The sequence below is a fragment of the Ctenocephalides felis genome, unplaced genomic scaffold (assembly GCF_003426905.1).
Source record: "Ctenocephalides felis isolate EL2017-DRISC unplaced genomic scaffold, ASM342690v1 CF-g0.4_SCAFFOLD_01886, whole genome shotgun sequence".
NCBI lineage: Eukaryota > Metazoa > Arthropoda > Insecta > Siphonaptera > Pulicidae > Ctenocephalides > Ctenocephalides felis.
In genome coordinates this window covers 167,680,805-167,700,361 of record NW_020538040.1, presented here as the reverse complement: position 1 = coordinate 167,700,361, position 19,557 = coordinate 167,680,805, and the positions used below count along the sequence as shown (strand labels likewise).

At 30.7% G+C, this 19,557-nt stretch overlaps 2 protein-coding genes across 2 annotated transcripts; both read right to left on the bottom strand.

The window, feature by feature from the left end:
- Window positions 1–700: 700 nt before the first annotated feature.
- Window positions 701–7,361, bottom strand: LOC113376216 (WD repeat, SAM and U-box domain-containing protein 1-like). Its single transcript, XM_026616127.1, has 8 exons — window positions 7,267–7,361; window positions 6,873–6,987; window positions 4,534–4,736; window positions 2,670–2,794; window positions 2,206–2,494; window positions 1,659–1,813; window positions 939–1,112; window positions 701–864 (listed from the first exon to the last, which is right to left on the bottom strand). Exons 1-8 carry the CDS (start codon window positions 7,359–7,361, stop codon window positions 701–703), a joined length of 1,320 nt encoding a protein of 439 aa, XP_026471912.1.
- A 9,280-nt stretch (window positions 7,362–16,641) lies between these two features.
- Window positions 16,642–17,997, bottom strand: LOC113376215. The gene has a single exon (XM_026616126.1). It carries the CDS (start codon window positions 17,995–17,997, stop codon window positions 16,642–16,644), a length of 1,356 nt encoding a protein of 451 aa, XP_026471911.1.
- Window positions 17,998–19,557: the final 1,560 nt, after the last annotated feature.

The following is a 19,557-nucleotide window of genomic DNA, read 5'->3' as shown; positions in this document are numbered from 1 at the left end:
AAAGACCGTGTTATATAAGATCTTTTTTTTTAACATTTGTGCGGATTCACTACTAAACTTTACGAACAAAAGTGCAATCACTAAAGAACCAATTGAAACTAACCAAAGAACCAAATCAGTCTAAATAAGTCTCTTTCTACTTCAAAGTAGAAAATAATAAATTATCTATTTATTAATGAATTTTGCTGCACCTGTGAACTCCTGATTTATTAAATTTTGTTTAATATCAAAATTAAACTGTTAAAATCACTGCAAAAAATGCAATATATTAATAAGATAGTACAATATTACTTTTTCCTTAAACGATCGACTTTTATTGATTTATGGAAAGAATATTAGCTTGTCAAATATCTCCCTTCCGCTTTTTTGCTCTTGGTTTATAATACAAAAAGGCGGAAGGGAGATATTTGACAACCTTATAATTTGAAATTTTGATTGCTGCCTTATGTATAAGTTTGTGCGATAAGTATAGAAAGACATTTTATAACAAAAATTAATATATTTGATAAAGTTGTAGTTTTAGAAATAATTGTACCTAATAATTAAGCACAAATATAATTGTATTTATAACACAAATATAATGTATTTCACAACTATTGAAACGTGCAATATGAAAATATTTCTTGTTGATACCTAAGATATTGACATAACTTAAAGTTCATCCATTAATTTGGCTATAATTTCACAAAAATATCACTTTCTATATTTTGCAGTCATTCATTTCAGCAAATTGTTGAATTTCTAGCTTCAGTTCTTCATTTGGCTGAAGTTCAGTCGATTCTATATCAGCATTGGTCATAGGACTACGTACGTTCCCAGAATTGAACCAAGATTCTATAGCATTTCGTTCATATACAAAACCATCTAAAATATACCCGAAAAAAAATGATGTTTAAATATACTAGAATAATTATTTAATTTTTCTACGATTTTTTTACCTTCGCATATCACAGGATCCGCCATCAGCTCATGAGTAATCGGGCATAGATATTTATCAGGCAAATGCATATTTAATGTTAAATTAGTTAGAACAGTATGAGGTTTTGTAATATCAGAATCTAAAGTTAAAGTTCCCAGAACATCCCAAATCATAATTAATCTATCGTTTGAACCTGTTTTGTTGGAAGATACAGTTTGAAAAAGAAAGTAAAATTTTTATGATGCAGATATAGAATAATCATTTTAACGATTGAACAGAAAAATGTTATGGCAAGGCCACATTACGCTCCAACTTGCATTTACGCTTCTGAATCATACTGAATACTAAAAAATGTCATGTATTTGCTGTGCATTCAGGCGCTTTACACATAAACGGCAGCGTCACTTCTATGTTATGAAAACCCGAGTCAGAAAGACCCTGTTATCTAACACAGTTTTTTTTGACATTTGTGCAGTTTCTAAGTTAAATTTTCTATCTGGCAACCCGAGAAAAAAGCCTGACAGCACAGCAACCACATGGCTTTTGTCAATATTTAGATCGATTTTGTATGGAAAGTTCTTCATAACATAGCCTTGCCATAATACTGGTCTGTTTTGCGGCAGAATTGGTCCATAAATCATTTTTGCATAAAAACTAAAAAATATCTTAAAAAGAGCACTAATAAATCCAGATGTATGATCATATACTACAAAATATTATATACTATTTTTCTATTCACCTGAACACATTATCATTCCATCCGAATTAAAACAAATACAATTTACATATCTTGTATGTTCTGTGAGGGTAGCTTTACAATTCATTTGGCTCGTCCATAATTTAACACTTTTATCTAAACTTGCACTTGCTAACATCATGCCACCCATACTAAACCTTGATAAATAATATGATAAAAGATTTGATAAAAATTTTTTCATATAAAACAACCAAATATTTTTAGAAAATTTCAAAAATTTCAGAAATTTATAGGTATTTTTCGAGAACATTTGACAACAATAGCTGGAGAATAAAAATAATCTGTATTTGATCTTATATCTTGCGCCACTTAATGAATTTTGTACAATGACAATATACTGAGGAATGTCGATTATTAAATTAAAATCTTTTTGTGCAACAAATGCAACGCAATGCATTCCAGATATTTTAATTATTCTTGATGTACCATAATTAAATATAATATAGCAACAGTATTAATGAAGCAATGGTGTTACTTAATGGGAACACATAAATTCACTATTATTATTCAATTAATTTTATTTTATTACCTAACGTTTGTGACAGTGCTACCATGTGCCAGTACTGTGCTAATTTTTTCAACAATTATAATCGGTTGAAAACCTCGCGGATTGCCCTTTTCCGGTTGCGTAGAAATTATTTTCCACAGTTTGATTAGATGATCAGTTCCACATGTCGCAAGTGTGTAAATAGTATTTTTGTTATTATTACATGTTATAATTCTAGAGGAAAAATCAGTCCCAAAAACGCCCAAATCATGAGCAGCATCTAAATTGACGAGGGCTTCGTCTTCGCAGGATGATTCACCAGCATCCGCAACTAGAGGAAAGGATATTCTAAGTTCGATGAGCATAAATGCCTGACATTGTTAACCTTTTTTAAAAATTAACCAATAAAAGTTACGTATTCGAAACGTAAAACATATGTGCTCAGAGTAATATAAAAATGTGCAATGATATAAAAAGTTTGTTTCGCTCCAAATATCATCAATAACCTGATGTATCTGGCCAGAAATTCAGCATAATTCTAATGTTGCCCATGGTGCATCCAGATAGAAGCAATTGCGAGTCAGGTGAAAAGCAGATACTATGCACAGCATCCGAGTGATAGTGCAAAACTCTGTAGGTAAAACAGTATCATCAAATAATAAATTCACAGCTCGGTTAACTAGTATAAACATTGCAATAATTTTTAATTGGTTACCATTAATCAACGATTTTATCACATAAACATAACTTTTTCTACTTGTATTTATAATTGATAAACACAGTGGTTTCCAACCTTTTCGTAATGCTTTGCAATCACCCCCCCTCCGTTTTATAAGAAAAGCACTACTGCGTCGTTCTTAATATAACTATCATCTCATTTTATAAATACTTAACTGACATTTAATTCATAGAATTAATTGAACGTTCATTAATCACGTGATCGATATTTTAGAGATTTTTGGGTCCCCTCTATCTCCCGCCAAGCACCACGTGCATTTTTAGTTACTAGAAATTTTAAAATTTTTGATTTTTCAGGCGTCACCTAAATATTAGGTTGTCAAATATCTCCTTTCCGCCTTTTTGTATTATAAACCAAGAGCAAAAAAGCGGAAAGGAGATATTTGACAACCTAATATCAATGGAAGTAATTCTAGCATAATTATGCATTTACATTTGTGTGGTATGCAAAGATAATAGTTGTACTTGATTGTTATCCGTAAAATGGTAGAATATCATTAGATATTTTAACCAATTTTAGTAGGTGCCACCAAATGAACGAAAATATCTGTCCCTTAGCACCGGACAGTAAACATATTGATATTTCTTGTAAGAATTTACGTAATTTATTCCAATTATTTAATTTTATTCTGTATGAGTGCTAACGGTCACTACATACTCACATTTTTCGTATTTCCTAGTCAAAGAATGAAAAGCTTATGAATGCACCAGCTGAGAGCATCGGTGTGGCCCAGCCAAAAGGGTGAATGAATAGTGACTTTTTTTGCAATATCTAAGAATATTTATCAAAGACACATGTGCAGACATTCCAGAGCGTAGAGATCGCTACATATGGCTACATATGTGATCAATGCAGGTTATTTTGAAATGTCCGGTACTAGGTGCCACTGTTTAAAATAATATTTTTTGATAGCAAAGTTTGATTGATAGTAGTAATTATTTTTAGCAAAGATTGCGGTTTTGTTAATTTAGTTTGATTTCTAACTTTGTTATCTAACATAAATCATAATTTAATAAACATTTCGTAAAATATTTTTTGATTTATTTATAAATAATTTAAGTGTCCGCCACTTGGAGACTTCCCCCTAATTATGTAGAACCGATTAGATTTTTTAAAATAATAATAATTTCAGTATGCTCTATCTTGTTCGTATCTCCAAAGCAACTGAAGCTGATTTTCCAAAAAAAAACTTTTTGTCCAACATTTCTGAATATCAAATTTGTTGATTTGTCCTTTTAAAAAACGAAGCAGAAATATAATACACGAGCAAAATTTTATATATTCCTGGTATGTCAAAATTATCAACGGGTCTTAAAACTTAAAGATAAACATCAATTTTTTGCTACTGGAAGTTTATTAATCGACGTATGCGGAAAAAAAGTGTAGCAATACGCCAGTGCAACAACTAGTTTACATAAGTTGGCACCATAAATTTTGATATGGAAAATCCATCATCACTTCAAAGCCCAGTGGAAGCTGGTAATGACATTGATTTATGAAAATCACCGAATACCATAACACGGGCTTTACGAATTTACTTTTTGATTATCTCAATTCTATAAATATTTCATTAATAAGTCAGGTTAGATTACCCTTAATTTAAGTAATTAGCGCAGGCACAAGTGATATACCGAATAAGTTGATAATTATTGTTATCCCAAACGCAAGCGGCACCGCTGTCAGCGCCTGTTACTAACACTGCGCCGTCCGGGGAGAAGGCGCAAGATCGCACCGGCTCTCCAGTATCCTGCACCAGCATTTGGCGCCTGGAACCAGATCGCGTACACCATAGGATAGTGGTACCATCGACTGAACTACTGGCCAGCAGATCTCCCTGAACATAATAATATTTTTTTTTCTTCTCATTCATTTATTATTATACAGCAATCAGAACAGTAATTACATTCTATGAGCTGCATGATTATAAATGATTTGGTAAATATAGGAGAAACTTTTGCAAAGGAACAGAATTGTGCAGTGAACATTCATCTGTAGTGATAAATATGCATTGGTTAATGTAAAGAATTTTTTTTAGCTTATATAATAATAACCCTTTAATCAGGTTTATAAGGTAATAAACAATCAGGTAGTAATCTTACTGTAGTTTGAGAAATTAGTCTTTTTTTTATTGATATACTATTCTCATATCTCAGGGGTGCTTGGTATGAGAGATTATGAAAACAGTTTTCATATTTTTTTGATACATTTTATCTAACTACTTCATTTACTAAAAGCAATACAATAATCCAATAATGCTGTCCGCCATCTAATTAAATTGACCAAAAACCGAAATTTTAGCATGAAAAATATGTGAAATAAATAAAAGACTTCGAATTGGTGCTGCGAAAACACTTGATATAGTTAATATCAAAACCATCAATCGTTGAGATGGCGACAGTTGTTTCTTTCAAACTACTTTTGGGGCGTCCATTAATCACGTGAGCTTTGAAGGGTGAGGAGGGATTTGACAAAAATAATCACGAAATATTACGTGGCGGAAGGATCTATCACGTGTATTAATTTTTTACCTTAATTTAACTAAAAATCCAAAATTTTTTAAAAACGATTTTTTCTAGGTAATGTTGTATATAGGTTAAAAATGCACGTAATATTGTATGGGGGAGGGAAGGACCAAAAATCCTTAAAAATTGCTCACGTGATTATTGAATACCCCCTTTGGGCCGTCCCATAATTACGTGAGGCTTAAAAGGGTAGGAGTTGCCAAAACTATCACATGCGGGAGGGGTGGAATCTAGTACGATATTACGGTGTATTTATTTTAACCTGAATATATAAAATATTCCACAATTTTTCAAAAATGTTCCTAAAATTTAACGATTTATTCTAGATACTAAAAATTTACGTGTTGTTAGACGAAAAAGGAGTAGGGGGAGTATTCAAAATATCACTAACATTTTCCTAAAATTTTACAATTTAGGGACCGATTCTGCTGCATAACAGTCCAATGTTATGGCAAGGCTATGTTATGAAGAACTTTCCATACTAATTCGTTCTAAAAATTGACAAAAGCTGTGCAGTCAAGTGATTTTCTCAGTTTGTTAGATTAAAAAATAAAAGAAAACATATCTTAGAAACCGCACAAATATCAAAAAACGATCTTAGATAACAGGGTCTTTCTGACGCAGCATCATAACATACGAGTTACGTTGCAGTTTATGTGTAAATCTGCCTGAATTCACAGCAAATACGTGACATTTTGTCAGTATTAAGTTGGAACGTAACATGGCCTTGCCATAACATTTGTCTGTTATGCGGCAGAATCGGTCCCTAAATAACAGTCTTGGTATAATCATAAAGAATTAAGCAAGTTTCAAATTTTATTCTGATATATAATTATTAAAGGTAATATAACTAAGTCCATGAAGATCGAAATTAGTGGAGCATATTTATTAGAAAATCAAACTTAATAACAGTGTAATCCTTGGTCTTATACACAATCATACCAAATACGGTAAAAATTATTACAATTAATTAACTAAAAATATACTGGTAAAATTATGTCTTCAAAAGAATTGATATAAAGAAAGGATTTTTTTTATTAGAAAATGTTGATTAGAAACAAAGTCCATATTGTAGACCTATGAATACATGCAATTCTTCACCTCATGAACCATCAAGAGGATTCAAAATGTCCAATTCCGTTTTGTGTGGAATAAACTTATAAAATTTTGTGTTTGTTCTGGAAAATTGTGGCAAATAGTAAAATAGTAAAGAATCAAAGCAAGAAAATCAATACTACGTGCATACTAAAGACAAAAACAACACAATATAATGCACACACATATGTCCATTATATATTGGGCAATATTTATTTATATTATTTACGGATACAGGAATAACAGTTCTAAATGACTCTAATATAGATAATTGATGATGTAGATACAATTGTGTGTCAGCCAATTGGATAAACAAAAAATTACATTCATAAATCTATTCATATTCAAGATACCTTCTTTGATATTCGTACGCAAGTAACGCCATACTTATGTCCTAAAAAAGGCGAATGTTCGTCTTCCTGAAATCCTTCGCCAATTTGCCATTTCCAAACACGTACTGTTTTATCGCTAAATTAAATCAATAAAATTAAAACCAACGATTTAACAAGAAAAGTTGAGCTTATATTTTGTTTGAAAATTTATATAATTTTTTTTAATTTTTTTTTTATTTTCTCATAAATTACAATCTGTCTAAATAGAAATACATTGATAGTAATTAGTTTGACAAATAACATAAAATTTTAAAAGGAAAACCCAGTGTCTCAACTTTTATTAATGTACTGAATTATATCTTAATTAAATTTTGGTATAAAAATTTATATAATTATTAAAATCTTATTATCTGACCTGGAACCAGTATAGAGTGTGCTTCTTCCATAAATATCACAGCAAGTCACATCGCTATTGTGTCCTTTTAAACTTTGTAATAATTTCACGGACATTTTTGAATACAAATGAAGTTCTTACAATCTTTTTTCTGAACTTGATTGAAAATTATAAAATCTGCACCATTTTTCTATTAGATAACTGCAAGAAAATATTAATAATCTACATGTGAACTGCATCACCTGCATTAGTTCTAGTAAATAATTAATTGTGCAAATTATCAATAAGTGAATGAGATTAAATACTTGAATACAACAGTATTTAATATAATTAATAATTTTTGCATATCAAACCATACTTGTGTAATATGACTAAATCAGCAAATTTAAAATTGTAAATTAACTTTCGTGCATTTTATGATTTAAGTAATGAAAATGAATTGAAAGTATACCAAATATAAAAAAAATATTTTAAATGATTAAATATCAAAATTATGTTCATTTTATATTCAAGATAAAGCTCTAGATTCTAGATATTTAAAACTAAAATTTTGTTGTTATATAGCCCATTGTTTAACGTTTTTACTGTGATTTTTGGAATATTGTTTGCTTTTTAATTTAATCAAATTTTTATAATTATCAAGTTCATTATAAATATTTCCTTCTGTGAAATTTTAATTTTAATAAACGATTTCAGTTCAAGTCCTATAAAGGTAAATTCAACATTAAATCAAATTTTAAGGTAGATTCCACATCATCATCAAGTATGATGATCCATAATATAATTTAGAAAAACATTTAATACGAAAATTTATTTTTCAGGCAAGTTCAACATTATAAGTAATTTTACTCATTTATCCGTAATACAATTAGAATAGAAAAAAAAATCTAATAAACAAATATAATTTTAATGTAAATTCTACATCATAAGTAATTTTACTCATTTATCCCTAATACAATATGTAAAAAAAATTAATAAGCAAAATTAATTTTAAGGTAAATTCAACATCATATATAACTTTATTTATTTATCCGTAATATACAATTTAGAAAAAAATCTAATAAGCAGATTTAATTTTAAGATAAATTCAACATCATAAGAAATTTCACTTATTTATCCGTAATAAAATTTCGAAAAAAATCGAATGAGCAGATTTAATTTTAAAGTAAATTCTACATCATAAATAATTTTATTTATTTATCCGTAATATAATTTAGAAAAAAAAATTAATAATCAGATTTAATTTTAAGATAAATTCAACATCATGTATAATTTTACTTATTTATCCCTAATGCAGTTTGGAAATAAATATAATAAGCAAATTTAATTTTGAGGTAAATTCAACATCATAAGTAATTTTTACTTATTTATCCGTAATGCAATTTGGAAAAAAAATATTAAGCAAATTTAATTTTAAAGTAAATTCAACATCATAAGTAATTTTACTTATTTATCCGTAATACAATTAGAATAGAAAAAAATCTAATACACAGATTTAACTTTTTTATACGTAATACAATTTAAAAAAAAATTTAATAAATAATTTTAAAAATTTTAATAAGCAGCAGAAAAACAATTGCAATACATTTTTCATAATTGTTGTCTATAAACAAAGTATAAAAAAACTTTAAATTTATAATTTGTAAATATTACTACTATTTACCATATAATTGCAATCACATTTTTTAAAATTCAATTTTAAAAAACAAAATATTTTATTCTAACTGTGATGTTGACAATAGTTCAACTGTAAACGAATTTGAAAAAAAATTACATTAAAATCTAACAATGATTGAATAAAATAAACTAATAATATCAAATATGTTTAATTAATAATGTCCAATAAACGTCTCAAAATTCATCAAGATAATATTCAATGTTGAGATTTTAATTTTGAAAATAACAACCAAATTTGTGATAAGCATTGTTTGCACAGGATTGTATCCACTAAGATGTTTTTTTTATTCATTCAATATTGTACAACAATCAGAGTTATTGACAAAACTCTAATAAATAATCACAGAAAGAAATTATGAAGAAAAACATAAAATGAATTACAAAAAAGTAAAATAACTAATAGTAAGATAGTAGAATGTATTTATTTCAACGCATACCTGGCTAATGTCCGGTACCGGATGGATTACCGGAACATTGTCCGGTAATATACCTAGAATACATATGTTATAAATCCTCAAATCAATGCACTGTTATTAAAATCAAATTAGGACAATTTTTCTGCTACAAACCAAAGTAACCAAAAACAAATTTTAATAGCACCGGCCAAACAAAGGCGAAAGTTTCCACCGCGTTCATAAATTTTCTTATTTACATGTACACAAACGTGACAAATTCAATTTTAATTTGTCAATCAAAATGTACTCTGTCATTTCTATGATATGTTATCAATCCTACGATGTTATCACGTGTCCTGACGTGCCCGATTTGTATGAGTAAAAATGTTAATTTCAGCATGACAAAGATGTTATTAGTCGAGTTCGGACAAGGTAAGGCAATCGATTATTGCAGGTGCTGTCCCTTTGTCCCTTGATGACGTGCGCCACCCTAGGCGACAGAACAGGGTCGAACGGATACAAATGAATTAATTGTATTTTGTTATTGAATACAAAAATAACGGGCCCATTCTGAAATAACACAGGTATGTTATGTTACAGGTTTCCCATCGTAACATGTTTCAAATACAAGTGCACCTATTTTATTTAGTTGAATCATGTTTTCTTGATGTTGACTCTCGATGTCAAGGTAGTCTTGAAGCTGTAAAAAAGCGACACCTATGGTGTTTTTGATACGGCTGAAAAGTAACCTCCAAATAGCACAAAATTACATTATTTTGACTTCACGCATATTTTATTGTAAGTTAAGACATGTTTTCTTGATGTTGACTCTCGATGTGAAGGTAGTCTTGAAACTGTAAAAAAGCGACACCTATGGTGTTTTTGATACGGCTGTAAAGTAACCTCCAAATAGCACAGAATAACATTATTTTGGCTTCACGCATATTTTATTGTAAGTGCAAAAAAAAAAGTAACCTCCAAATAACACAAAATAACATTATTTTGACTCCACGCATATTTTATTGTAAGTGTAAAACGTCAGTTGTTTTAAAATGCTTAAGGTTACCTTTCCGGTAGCGTAATGTGTGTGTGTGTGTGTGTCTGTGTGTGTGGATCAACCGATTTGAATGATTTAATTCCTTGGACAAGGAAACGGGCTGAAAAGTTTTTGGCAAAGGCAGGTAAAGGCGTTTTGAAGATACTGGGCAAATATTTCAAAAATGCCAATTCAGTTTCTATGAGAACGGAGCATACAATTTTAATATTTCAAAAAACATTTCACTTGATTGACTCAAAAATTAATTAAATTTTTGGGAAGGCGTTTTCAGAGATCTAACAAAAAAAGTTTACATAAATGCTATTTAGGGGTGCAAAAAAATTATTGAGCATCAAACTATCTGATATTTGATATTTTATAGAGATTTTAAGGATAAGTACAAATTTTGTTTATATTTCTATGGGTTCTGTACATACATAAGCTGCTAGTCTTCATGTTTTCCATTTTATGAAGTGTATAAAGATATAAGAGGACTGTGACGTCACTTAGTGAACAAGCGTTGCCGACGATCGTGGAACACTCCCGATTGATTAAGCGGCAGCGTTCAACAAGTGACGTAACAGGCTTCTTCTATCTTTATACATTTATTTTGCGCTCGACCAGCAGTCCATGTAGTGTAACGTCTATGGTTCTGTACCAAGATTTATAGTGTTTAACTGTTAGACCGCATGTGCTTTGATATTTAAAAAAACAATCAAATTTAAAAAAAAAATCCAATCTTTTCAAAAAATTTAAAAATCTCAAAATTCTCATTTTTCAAAGTTATCGGAAGAAATTAAAATTTAAAAAAAAATTAAATCAAGGTACTAAAAGTTCCAGCTATTTGCCGGCACGATGCCATGCACCACCAGTGTTCAGTTTATTTTAAAACACTGCAGCAGTATAAAAATACTAATAGAGCTGATTATCTCTAATTAAACGATTTTATTATCAGGTTAAAGGAAAATATTAAGTTGTTATTATTGCTGTTGTCGTGTCCCTTAGCAATCTCTTTTTAATAAATGTTTCAGTCGGCCATGAAAATATATCGATTGAAATAAGCAGCTATCAGGTTCACACTACTCAATGATACAATAGTACGAACACAAAGTTATTATTAGAATATCGGTTTTATGAGTGAAATAATAGCACATAATTATTTGCAAATGATAATGGGGTAGCAGTGAAGACTCTGCATTTGCAACCGGTTCAAAACTCATTCCTGCATGAAATCAAATAGAAGAAATATCCATTTGCGAATAATTATATGCTATTATTTTACAAATATTTTTATTAAAAACTATGTCAAAAATACGAATTTAGTATAGGGTATGACGGGAGCCTAAGGTCCAATTTGATTTTGAGCAATTATTTTATGAAAACCAAAACAATTATGTTACAACAAAACTAGTGGGGCGCATGGCATCGTGCCTTATGGCAAATTGCTGGAACCTCCCGTCCCAAAAATTACTATTTTTTTTTTTTTAAATTAACATTTTTGAAAAAAAAATACTCTGAAAAATTAGATTTTTGAGAAACTATAAATTTTTGACAAAAATTTACTTTTTTTTGAAAAAAAAAGACTTTTTGAAGAAAAATTTATTTTGAATTATTTTGGAAATTCTAAACTTTTTTTCAAAGCGATCGTACTGCTTTAACTGCATAGAGACGATACTGCTTTAACGGCATGTCGAAGCGCGTAAGCGCCGCGTCGCTGTCAAACGGATAAAAATTGGTACGGAACCCATAGGAATGTAAACAAAATTCATACTTATTGTTAAAATCTTTATAAAATATCTGATAATTTGATGTGCATATGTCTAATGATCATTTTTGACCGCCAAATGGCATTTTTTTTTACTTATTTTACTAGATCTCCGAAACCGCTAGACCTGCTTTTATGAAAATTTGATCAGTTCTTCATCTTGTTAATACAAGTAAAATGTTTTTTGAATTATTCAAATCGGACGCTCCGTTCTCTTAAAAACTGAGATACCGTTTTGGCATTTTTTGCCTCATATCTTTGGAACTGCTATTCCTGCGTTTGCCAAAAACTAATCAGCACGTCTCCTTATCAATACAAATCGAATGTTTTTTGATTTTGACGAAAAGAAGAATTGCTCAAAATTTTCGTAAAGTAGGTACAGAAATGGTCATTAGACATATGCACATTAAATTATCAGATATTTTATAGAGATTTTAATAAAAATGTAGGAGGTGGTGACAGGAAAATAATGGCAAGTAAGCCGTGAAAAAAAATGTATGAGTGTGGTTTTATGTATAAAAAATAATCGGCATACAAAAAAATAGTCAAAAATTTATAACATAAATTAGCAATTTATATTAACCAGAGTGGTGATTCCGATGTAAGTACAAATTTTGGTTAACTTTCTATGGATTCCGTACTGATGTCTATCCGTTAAACTGCAACGCGGCGCTTACGCGGTTTAAAATTTTCAAAAAATATTTCAATTTGTTGGAAATTATCAATTCTTTTCAAAAAATTCAAAAAAAATTAAAACTTTTTTTGAAAATTTTAGTTTTCAGTACGGGAAGTTTCAGCAATTTACCTTAAGGCACGATGCCATGCACCACTAGTTCATATGTATGCTTGCGTGAGAAATATTTTGTGTAATAGTTCGATGCGGCTATAAAGTTTGTTTATCGCTACAACATTGACCGTTACACATACTTAGCTAATCGGGCAGCCGTCCCACCTGACACTTGATTATTTCGTAACGCCGATATGAATAACAATCTTGTTTAGCCTAAGGAAATAATCCATAGTATGTATATATTATACATATACCGATTCTTGTGTTAGCGCTAATATGGAAAACATATAACGCTTATGCAGAGACAGATTATTAGCGCTATGACCCAGACACCAATAACGACGTCCAAATGCAATCGCCGGCACCGTTGCGCAATCGCCAATCTGGTCGACGGTTCATTCTATCTTGCTAATTGTTAGAAACGAGATATTAAGTGCTAAACAATGTCCACTGACATTGTTAGCAGAGTAAGAAGATTTTTAAACAAATGCTTTAACCCTTAACGAACATATGCCCACGTGCAGGTGATATAAAAGCGAATTTTGCGATGAGGAAGACATGTAGTGATGCTTCACATTATTAGGCCTATATACTTTTTTTGGTAACTTCCCGTATGGTGAGTTATAGTAATCGTCCAAAAATCTAAATTGAAAAGTATTTAATAAATTTGCTTGTCTTCACGTTTGAGAGGTTTCTGAACAATTTGGCATACCTTAGAAAATATGGATGTGTGTGTGTGCGTGTGTATGTATGGATACAATTTTTCGTCCACGATTTCGGGCGCACAAATCATCCGATTTGAATTATTCTAAAGTCATTCGATTTCTAGTGATGGAAAGCGTGCTAATTAGTCTTTGGCAAAGACAGGTCCAGCCGTTTTAAAAATACGAAGCAAAGAGTGCAGAAAATAGCAATCGAGTTTTTGAGAGCGCGGAGCATCCGATTCGAATGATTTAAAAAACATTGAGTTCATAATTATGGAGAGAAGTGGTGATTAGCTTTTGGCAAAGATAGGTCCAGCCGTTTCAAGAATACTAAGCTAAATGTGCAAAAAATGGTAGCTTTTAAGAGAACGAAGCTACCGATTTGAATAATACTTCTACTTGTATTGACAAAACAATTGTTTTTGAGGAAAACATTTTTTTTTTTCATTTCAAAATGATTTTTTTTGAATATCAAAAATTCGGATTTCAATTTTAATTATAGCTAAAATTCTAAAGCTTACTTCTTGAAATATTGTTCAAATAATATCTTTGAGAACATTTAATATTCTTCATATATTTCATTAGCTGGTACGGAAAGTTCTGAGAAATGAAATCTATTTCTTCAAGTTTATATGCTAATATTGAATTTTGTGAAGAGATAATCTCCAGTAAAAAGATGTTAAATATAAATATATTTTGATCTCTTCAAATGTTTCACTCATTAGAGCTTACTTGTAGGGACATAATGGCATGGTGTTTTGTTTTTTAATGATATTTATTTAATTAATTACACAGGCCTACAATTTTTTTTATTTAGTGCATCAAATGTTAGAGCTGATTCTTATAGTATTTTTTGCGCTGATTTCAAATCTGCAAACTATATTTTTGTATCAGCTCTAGTTTGGAACTTGGAAAAAAGTTGCCGGAACCAGGTCCATTCTAGGTCGTCACGGAAAAGAACTTTTCACAGTGTCAGCTAATGTCCCAACTAAGGCCGAATGGGTCTTGTAAGTTTGTATGTACGAGTAGGCATATCTCATTAAAATAACATTCTGAATTGTATTACTATATTGTTTTTTCATTCCTTATAGATCATATATATCATATCTTGAAAACTAAAGCTCAGAGAAAAAAACAATGTAATTTTTGAAATCAGCGCCCCAAATATACTTAAAAACAGCATTAAAATCATTTGCACCATTTTCTTTGTTGGCCTGTATTATATTATAATCAGAATCAATCGTTTTTACTCATTTTAGATTCATTGATTACCAGTAGCAGTTGATTCATTGATTACCAGTTTTAATTGAGTAGGAACTATAATAACATATTTATTGAGGAAAACTGCAGCTAATTACAAAAACCAGTTAGTCCATAGAATACAATTTATGAAGAAAACATTTTAGAAATATATTGTTTGGTCCTCTTTGGTATATCAGCATATGACTCATAAACCCAAAGAACTCAGAACAAAAAAATAGTTCTTGCACAATAAATTCAGGTTTAACAAGAAGTCTCTATTCTTGAAAACTTGGAACAAATGTGTCATTATGATTGAGTGTGGTACTAGGAATGTTATTCAAGGTTAGAGTTCCGAATTTTAAATAAACAAAAATAATAATAATTAATAATAAATAACCAGAATAATAAAAAAAAATGGTCACAGATTGACCAAAGCTCTGGGTTGCATTTAAAAGCTCATAATTTGACTCAAACTACATAAAATATTTTATAGATTTTTCACGACAGGTGCAATAAATATTATCATATAAAAATATTTTAATAGCCCATTCATCTCAATAAAAAATATTTCGACGAATAAATTAATCGTAAACAAGATCCATCGTAACTTTCGATTAGGATTACTCATTATTGACAAACACGTCTGTACCTGTTTATCTTTATTATAGTGTTAAAACACTAAATAAATATTATTCAATTTGCACTTCAGAAATTTGTTTGCTTAGTAATTTGTTTGAACTCTTTCAGAATATATTAATTTATATACATACTAATGTATCGAATATTTATACTATATTTATATGTGCATATTCTTAATTATATATGTTTAATAATTAATATCAATTAATAAAATAAAAAATGTAATAAAATTATTCATTTATTATAAAGCAGTAATATATCATATGTGATAAAATTTGATATTATGGGCCTCTTAGCTCAAAACCATGTTATTGATAGTTTTTAAGAGACGCTACTGGAGCGAATTACTTGACGTCGTTGTTGATGCTTCGATAGTGGACTGTAATTTGTATTAATCGACGAAATGCAAAATCCCCACGATGATTGTTTTTAGAAAATGAAACTTCTATTATATTCAACTTAATTTTATTCTATATACTATTTTACAAGACACCTCCTTATTCTTTGCCTGTTAATGCTAGACTGAATATATATTTGAATTCCAGGCCCGACGGAATACATTTTATTGACATATTTTATAACCTAATTATATTAGCCGTCGAGCCTGGGCAAGATCGTCCCGGTTTACGAGATTAACAAACCTTTTCCTGACCGTTATATAATATGAAATAATATTTTACAATGTGACACCAGATGTTCAGGTTTAAAAATTATCCATTCTCCGCCGCCTTAATTATTCACTTATAATTAAGATCAGTATGTATATAAATATGTAATTTTACAATGGCATTATGTACTAATTAAAATTACAAAGTAATTGTGAAATTATGTGAATGTATTGATCACAACAGTTTATATAAAAAAAAGGATTATTGACAAATATCAAAATGAATTTCATAGTAAAACATAATTCCTAATACTAATTTTTAAAATAAATGTACCGTGTAAATAAGGAAAGTACAGTAATATATTTATTTTATGAGAAAAAAAAAATCTATTCTACATCTCCTACCGGTAAAGGGCACAATTTAACAATTGGCCTTATAAATATGCCATTTTTTGTTTTTACTGTAGCTACTCTCACATTTTTATCTTTGCCGATTGCAATGCCTGTAACGCGACCCAGTAACCAGCTTAATGGAGGTAAGTTATCTTCCTTTAAAAGAACTATGTCGTCTACTTTTAAATTTTTTGAGGAAGTTTTCCATTTGTAACGACTCTGAAGCTGACCGAGATACTCTATGGACTTTTAAATTTTTTGAGGAAGTTTTCCATTTGTAACGACTCTGAAGCTGACCGAGATACTCTATGGACCAACGTTTCCAAAATTTATCTTTTAATTGATTGAGTTGTTGCCAAAGTGATAATCTACTTAACGTTACATCGATTAAGCTAGGTTCCGGAAATGCGGTAAGTGCTTCACCTATCAAAAAATGTCCGGGGCTTAAAAACGTCGGTTCATTACTACCATCAAAAACACTTGTGATTGGCCTTGAATTAACTATTGCTTCTATTTGGGTTAAAACCGTGGAAAATTCTTCGTAAGTTAGACACGTTTCTCCCACTACTCTTCGCAAATGATGTTTAGTTAATTTTACCGCGCTTTCCCACAAACCACCAAAGTGTGGTGCATGGGGTGGATTAAATTTCCACTCAATGCCCTCTACGGCAGCCGCGTTAATCACCTCGTTTCTACTATGCTCATTTTTAAACAAATTATACAGTTTATGTAACTCATGCCTAGCGCCTATGAAATTTGTACCATTGTCAGAAAAAATGTGACTGCATTTGCCTCTGCGCGAGATAAAACGTTTCAAGGCCGCTATAAATGCGTCGGTTGTCAGACTGGTAACTAGTTCTAGATGTATGGCTTTTGTACTAAAACAAATAAAAAGTGCTATGTAGCCCTTCATTTGCGGTGCTTTTCGTAGTCGACTTGTACGCAAATTGATTGGGCCTGCATAGTCTACTCCGGTATTTAAAAAGGGGCGAGCTATGGTTACTCGTTCAATTGGTAGATTTCCCATTATCTGCTGAGAGCTAGTACAATTAAACCGAAAACAGCGCACACAATTTTTGATTATACGTTTTATTGCGATTCTACCTTTGATTGGCCAAAACTGCAGTCTAACATTAGCTAGAACGGTCTGTGGACCGGCATGCAATAGACGTACATGTTCTCGTTTTAAAATTAAATTTGTTAAATGATTATCGGCTGGAAGTAACAATGGAAACTTTTGTTCGTATTCTATGTTTGCCATTTGTATTCGACCCCCAACGCGTAATAGACCCTTGTCATCTAAAAATGGATTTAAACTTAAAACCTGTTTATCTATTTTTGTACTAGCAGACCCGCTGTTCAAATATTTGAGAATGTTTTCAAAATTTTGTTTTTGAACGATTTTAACAATATGGTGTAATGATTCCTGTAATTCGGTTACTGTCAGCGGTCCAACACTCTTCTGCTTCTTGCAGTTTTTAATAAACCTAATACAATAAGCCATTACGCGTTGGAGTTTATTAAAACAAGAAAATCGTAGGAACATGTCGTCCATCCTCTGTGCACAAGTATTTATTTTTATTTGAACTGTTTGTTCGGGAACTTCAAAATTTATATTATCCGTTACTTTAAAAATTGACGGCCAGGAGTCAGTTTCAAATTTAAGCCATGCTGGACCATACCACCACAAGTCCATCTTTATTAACTTATGACCGTAAATACCGCGCGAAATGAAATCGGCCGGATTGTCCGTTGTCGGTACATGTCGCCATATTATATTATTAAGAGTTTGTATTTCCGCTACTCTGTTTCCTACAAACTGTTTTAATTTTTCTGGCCGCGTGATGATCCAACACAAAGTAATACTTGAATCACTCCAAAAATAATAATTATCTACTTTGAAATTCAAAGACTTAACGGTATTTTTGTATAATCTTGTTAACAATAGTGCAGCGCAGAGTTCAAGTCGAGGTAGGGTTATCGATTTAAGCGGTGACACTCTAGATATTGAACATAATAAGCGTACTGTAGGCTCCCTATTATGATAATTAGTTTTAATGTATAAACAAGCTCCGTAAGCTTTCAGGGAGGCATCGCAAAAACCATGAATTTCAATCCGATCAATTTTGTCTAAGTCAAATAACGGACGCGGAATGATTATATTTTGCATGTGTATTATATTATTTTCAAAATTGAACCAACGTTTCATAATAGTGCTATCAACAACTTCATCCCAACCGGTTTTTAGTTGCCATATATCTTGCATTATTAATTTAGCTACAACTACGCAAGGCGAAATAAGACCGAGAGGATCGAAAATTTTGGAAATAGATGATAAAATGGCGCGCTTTGTTATTTGTGATGATGAAATTGAAGCATTTGAAGATATTTGAAATACATCCCTCTTGGGGTCCCACAGTAAACCCAAAGCCTTAATTATATTTTATTATCGGTTAAATTGAACGCATTCGTTCGCGATTTTGTAAGGGAACGGAATCAATAATGCTACTGTTATTAGCAGCCCATTTATGCAATTGAAAATTGCCACGATTAAAAGTTGTATTAGTTCCTCCTTTAACTTTATTGCCTCTTCTAATGAATTTGCACCCGAAATAATGTCATCGACGTAGCAATCGTGTTGGACAGCGCGTGAAGCTAAAGGAAAGCTCTCTCCCTCATCTAATACGAGTTGGTTCAGACAACGAATAGCCAAATATGGCGCACAAGCAGTTCCATAAGTAACTGTAGATAAATTAAGACATTTAATTTTATCATGAACATTTTCACGCCATAAAATTCGTGCAAATCTTGATGTTCTTCCTTGACGCGAATTTGTCGAAACATTTTACAATACATTATTATACGATCTAAAGCGCAGTAAGATAGTAAAATATCCTGTTGTAATTTTTGTCCTGTATAAAGAACGTCATTCAGAGAAATGCCTGTTGATGTTTTCGCAGGACGCGTCAAAGACACTCGGATTTTGTCACAACCATTTTTTAAAAACCGCGTGGTGGGGGCAGGTAATATGCAAATGAATTTTGTGAGATATTTTGTTCGAAAT

Bases quoted from the DNA above. Each gene is read 5' to 3' on its own strand.
- LOC113376215 (XM_026616126.1), bottom strand. From the start codon at position 17,997: ATGGCTTATTGTATTAGGTTTATTAAAAACTGCAAGAAGCAGAAGAGT.
- LOC113376216 (XM_026616127.1), bottom strand. From the start codon at position 7,361: ATGTCCGTGAAATTATTACAAAGTTTAAAAGGACACAATAGCGATGTG. The intron at 2,495-2,669 runs GTTATTGATGAT...CCTTTCCTCTAG, and splicing joins TTTCTGGCCAGATACATCAG to TTGCGGATGCTGGTGAATCA. The intron at 865-938 runs GTAAAAAAATCG...GGTATATTTTAG, and splicing joins GGATCCTGTGATATGCGAAG to ATGGTTTTGTATATGAACGA.